At 35.9% G+C, this 6,000-nt stretch overlaps 1 protein-coding gene across 1 annotated transcript in view; it reads right to left on the reverse strand.

Moving 5' to 3' along the window:
- RNF32 (ring finger protein 32) overlaps positions 1 to 4,781 on the reverse strand; it is a 54,260-nt gene extending 49,479 nt beyond the window's left edge. The window contains exons 1-2 of the mRNA XM_043967518.1: positions 4,740 to 4,781; positions 3,941 to 4,073 (exon numbers count right to left, since the gene is read on the reverse strand). Coding sequence (XP_043823453.1) covers positions 3,941 to 4,073; positions 4,740 to 4,781 — 175 coding nt within the window. The remainder of the gene's footprint in view (positions 1 to 3,940; positions 4,074 to 4,739) is intronic.
- Positions 4,782 to 6,000: the final 1,219 nt, after the last annotated feature.

Raw genomic sequence — 6,000 nt, forward strand, 5'->3', positions numbered from 1 at the left:
AGTTTAGGGAAAAGATTACATTTTTTATCAAGCTATTCTACTTAGTTAAAATCAGATACAATTTTGAATTTTTGCTTTTAGGGGGACTTCTTTGAGAATGTGTTGACACTGTTACTCTGGTTATTCCAAGAAATATTTATACTTAGGAAAGTGCTATATTTAAAACATATATAATATATAAATACATATATAATGTATATATGCATAAGCATATATACATACTTTGTATATTTTACATAGCTTTCTATAGCTATAAATATGTAGATATACATGTATACATATACATATGTATATAAACACATATACACATACATATATATATTTCAAAGTTCAACCAATATAACTGTACACATTAGGAAAGTAATACTAGAGGTAAACTCCCCATGCTATATTCTGGGGTATTTCACTAAATAACTCGGTTAACTGTTAACTTGAAAACATAATCAGGACATAGATAACTCATAATTTGTGAACCTGGGTAACTGGAAGGATAGGGTTGCCCTCAACAGAAAGGGGGTAGTTTGTTGGAGGTTCATGTAATGAGTTCCATTTTGGAAATTTACAGAAAGACATGTTGGGGGTGGGTGGAGGGAGAGAGTGGTAGAGCAACAGATAGACAGAGAGAGATAGTAACAGAGACAAAGAGGCAAGGACAACAAAAAAAGTTGTGGTAATCCTTATAGATTTTAAAATTAACTTTGATTTAAACTGATTATCTTAAAACCAGTGTATAAAATTGTTTTGTCATGTAGTTGTTTCAAGTAGAACTAGACCCTCTTAAGAAAGATCCATATGCAAAAATCTGAACATAAACTGGAAAACAGATCTAGAGATTAGTCTAATCTCCTATATTTATAAATAAGAAAACTGAAGCCGAGAAAGGTTAGGTCACAGAGGTAAATGAGTGATAGTGGTAGGATTTGAACCCAAGTCCTCTGATCCCAGAGCTAAAGTCCTTTACACTGTCATAGTATCTCTACAATTGGGATTTGCTGCATTATAAAAAGAATATTTTCTTTACAAAAATGATGTTATTCTCCTTTAAGTTAAAAGCTTCTATTAAATTTCAAACACATTTTGATTTTAAAAATTAAGTTATACAATTCAGCAAAGTAAAGCATACCTACATGTTTCATACTTTAAAATCTGAAAAGATCAGTGATTTTTTAAAATGTGTATTCTCTATTCATAGATCACAACCTCATCATGCCTTAATAATCAGCCTTCATGACTTACTACAGTCAACAAAATTTACCACTTGTTGGTCAATTTGGTTATGAGCCTCCCTGAACATACTGTAGTCATGTTTAGACAAACACAGAGGTTGCTGATGGACCTGAGCCCAAAGACTCTCCAGCTTGGTTGTAGCTGCTAAAGCTTGTATTCTTCCTGGTATGCTAGAATCACCTCTAATCCACGTCAAAGACTTTGGAATTAGAATCGAATGAAGGACATGTTTTCTATTATTTGTTAAAAAAAAAAAAAACCGAACCAAAATGATGGATTTTTCTTGCAGATAAGTAGAAACCTCTTAAAAGGATTTAACTTAAAATTTACCTATAAATTGATCTCTGGTCTATGGTCAAACATAGGAGATTTTCCTCTTTCCCCAAAGAAAATTCAAGAAAAGCCACTGTAATCCTAAATTCAATGCTACTACTCTAAATACTATAATTAATAAAAATATATTTTCTGAGCCTTTGCTCGCCAGAAACATCTTTCTGTTTCCACATCTCTGGCTTTTATCTTACTGTTGTATGTTTCTTTCTTCTGTTCAATTAGGTGTCCAAGTACAGGTGTTAATTCTTTATGGCTTTTGCCCCAGGATCAACTTGAGAACAAACCTTTTAAGTCTAAGTATGGGTAAATGTTATTGAAGTACAGATTCTTTATGCCTAAGGTATCAGCTGTCTTTTGCTAAATAAACTCAAGAAAAATCACACAATCCATTAGATTATTTTCACTGTACTGAACTGAAAACATAGCATAGAATTTTCTTTATAAACTTTCAGTGTTATTTCACATCATTCCAGCACAACCCATAGTCAGACTTCTCTCTATATTTTTCCTTTCTACCAAATATCACATTGTTAGACAATGGATTTAAATGATTTTAAATATCTTTTCTGCTAAAAGCCAAGCTTTTTAATGGAACATCAGAGCTGGCAGGCCATCTATAGAAGATATTTCTAGAGCCTTCTTTGTAGGATTATACTCAATAGTGTCATAGTGGCATTTATCCTGTTTGTTCAAATATCCCAGAAAAATGTCTACCTTATCTTGTGGCCTGTTCCCACACATCATGTCACAAGGGACTGGGTAGAGTATGCTGACAAGCTCCACTGATGCGATTCCTTGTGGGAAGGGTTGGGGGGCTGGCTTTCAGGAGAGTTGGGGTGGCCTGTAATTGGAGTGCTGTGGAGGGGCTGTGGGAGCACACAGAGATATTCTGTAGCTGGTCCTGCCTCTGCTTGTGTGACCAACACAGGGCAGCCTCTCTGATCATCTGTACTTGGGTCTGTAAAGGACCTGGAGGCCCCTTCCAAGGGCTGTTATCAGTCTTGGACTATTCTCTTGGTGGCTCTTTGCTCTTGGTTTGACTCCTTTGCTAATGCAGTCTGGTGAGAGATAATGCTATAAGCCTGAGACTGGCATGTGACCCATGATTATGAGCTTCAGTTTGCCTGCCTTGGTGGTTTGCTGCTTTTTTTTTTTTTCATTTTGGATGAAAGAAGCTGGAAGCTATGACTTTTTGAATTTTAAAAGGTCAGGAGAGAGAGCCACCTGAGGTCCAAGCATCCAGGATTCTGAGAGTCTAGGAATCTGGGAGTTGAGTACATGTATCAATGCCCAAGGAATGAGGAATGATCTTTAAATTTGGAATGTGAACCTGGACGGTCTAATGCTTTGTAGAAACTGTATTCAGTTTGAACCTGTTCTCCCCAGAGACTGTGGTGGTATAGTTTATGTGGAGAGTGTCTCTGAGATGTTAGGGAGAAATATTTGTACTTTTGTTCATTATATCTTCAAAGTAAAAGGCCTTCTGTTATTATTTGTCCTTCATTCTCAAAGATGACCATGACATTGGGGGTTATGTCATGACTTGTAGTGAATTGGATTTAACTGAGTCACCAACCTCACTCTCTCCTCCAGAGCCATCTGGGTGTAGTGGCAATATATACATCAGGATGACTGTACATAGCCCCAGATGTTTGAGACAATTGGGTTAAGTGACTTGCCCCCGGGGTCACACAGCTAATAGTGTCAAATGTCTGAGGTCACATTTGAACTCAGGTCCTCCTGACTCCAGGGTCAGTGCTCTATCCACTGTGCCACTTAGCTGCCTTGTTAAAAAGTTACTTTGTAAAAGCTAATGGATATTAAATGGAAGTAAAGTGTTAGTCATTGGAACCTAAGAGTGGGGAACACAACTAGAGGAAGCTTGAAGTGGTAGCATTAGAAAACTAATGCCTCAAGGTAATCCAGAGAACCCTTGAAAGAGCAACATGACTTGAATTCCAGGGTATGCTCTGGGCTCTCTCTTCCAGACCTGTTGGGATACATGTCATCAAGACTCTTCTAGAAGCAAGGTTCTGAAGGCCTCTTCCATGTGGCAATTGCATCAGCTGAATAATCCCTTCTTAGCCTTTATGTAACTGTTAAAACTAGATTTTTCCTGACTTTTAACTTCAATGTTTCCTACTATCTATATAAATAGAGTGTAATCAGCCACAGTACAGAGTAAACTTTATATAAAAAGTATTTTGGGGGCAAAGACAACTTGTTCCAACATCCTTGAACTTTCATGGATAGCAGAGAATTCTGTTGAAATTATTTATTAACTTTGATGTATACATGCTTCTGACTCCAAATTATACCATTCCAATAAACAAAGTTTAATTAGCACAAAGAAGCCCAGGCCAGCCCATCTTACCTAGAGGAGTGAGTGTGGAGGATGTGGATCGAGAACATATTCTTTCTCTGACTCTTCTCCTTTGGGGATTTGGGGAGCTGCTTTTTTCAGTCCAGTATCCACTATTGCTTTTACATTTTTTTTGGGAGGTTTGTATCCACTCTCATTATATTGTTTCTTTGTGTTATAAAGATCTATCACTGAAAGAGTTTGGATTTGAAGATCATGTAAAATGTGATCTTGTAAAGCAACTGCAGTAATAGCTAAATTTTTAGCACGGCCCTAAAGAAGTTGGAAAAACATGAACAAAAATTCACATGCAGACTGTACGTAAACTATCAATTAACAGAAAACTAAGGCTTTATCTGTCACTTTGGACAGTAATTGATATTCAAGTTTTATGCCACTAGTTAAAATAAAAAAAAAAATGTACTAAATCGAAGAATGCTTGACCCGTTGTTACCTTAACCTTTAAAGTCAGAATTTGGCTTCATCATTTTTATCAGGTACATAGTAGTAATTTTTCACTTAATTGGTAAAGCCATAATTATTATATGCAATAAACTCATTATGAATTATAAGACTTTTACATGCCTAAACATATGTTTGCTTCACTATAATTATAAATTAGACCTCAGGCAATCTTGCCTTCTAGTACACCAAAAAAGAAGTGTGTACATGTAAGTAATGTATTATTAATTTTTGGTAAACTAATAGGTGTCCTACATAGAATAAAACTACCACATAGTTAAGAGGCACCTAAAGCAAATGCCTGCAGCACCTATGCCACACCCAGGACTGCTTAGCTGCTTTCCATCCTGCTCACAATCTCCTGGCTGGTACCTGGGGACCAAATTATTTTCTTCATTTCTGCCTATGTCAAGTTAAAATACAAATTATGGGCAATCTTGCTGTAGCATTTTTTTAAATCAAGGATGTACCTTTAGAATAATTTCTATCATGTTGAATCAGAAGTTATCTTCTTTTCTCTACAGCAGAATGATGTTGCTTCTTTATAGCAGAAGGTCATCACTCTATATTCCTTAAATTCCTAGAGAGAAAAACAGAATTACATTACCACATGGAAACTGATCAAAATAAAAGTCTTGTAGAGCACAAAAATTTGATCCTTGGTTTAAATTTCTGAAGAAAGTGGGGCATTAAGTTTTAAATAGATGTTTCAAATAAATCAACAAATATTATTGAATACTAAATACTCTTTTTTATTTTTATTTTCATTTATTAATTATTTTTATGAAATACTCTGACAAGAAAAAATATAAATTATGATTTTTTGCCTTTAAGTAGCTTACAATCTACTTGGTTAGAAGTAACTATGGACTAATTTATTAAGTCTAATTTTTATTTATTTAAATTACTAAATAAATTATCGAGTTTCCTAAATAATTTATTAAATGTTAAGCTGGGTGGGACTGACTTTGGGGGTGTAGTAGGATTTCATAAAAGGGAATCAGAGAGTTTCAAAAATTCTAGAGATTAAAGAAAGCTTCATGGAGGATGTGGGGCTTAAAACCGAAACAACCACTTAGTGCTCTAGGAGAACTCTCCGATACCCTAATGCTTTTGCAAAGGTGTCAACTTGCATGATAGTGGGAGTTTCCTCATCCAGTTCCCTATATCAATTAAATTACTGGGCCAGGGCTATCCCCCTTGGACTTGAATAAGGAGATGAAAGAGGGTTGGGGTGGGTAGGGCTGGCACTTGGAGGTTGTGAAAAGACTAGAATGGAAGGTACTTACTGGGAGAATAGGTAAGTAGATAGCTGGGCAATAGAGGATCTTAGGAAGCTAGACAGAAGAGTTTGAAAGAACTGGAGGCATCTAGGTATCATAGCGAATTGAGGCTGAGCTTGGAGGCAGGAAGAGCTCAGTTCAAATCTAGCCTCAGACACTTACTTGCTGTGTAACATTGTGCAAATCACTTAACTTTTTTGCCTCAGTTTCTTCATCTGCAAAATAGTGATAATAACAGCACTTCCCTGAGTTGTTTGGAAGGAATCAATGAGAGAATATTTGTAAAAAAGCACTTAGCACAGTGCCTGGTCCATATGGTACTATAAAAATGTT

The sequence above is a fragment of the Dromiciops gliroides genome, chromosome 5 (assembly GCF_019393635.1).
Source record: "Dromiciops gliroides isolate mDroGli1 chromosome 5, mDroGli1.pri, whole genome shotgun sequence".
NCBI classification, from domain to species: Eukaryota; Metazoa; Chordata; class Mammalia; order Microbiotheria; family Microbiotheriidae; genus Dromiciops; species Dromiciops gliroides.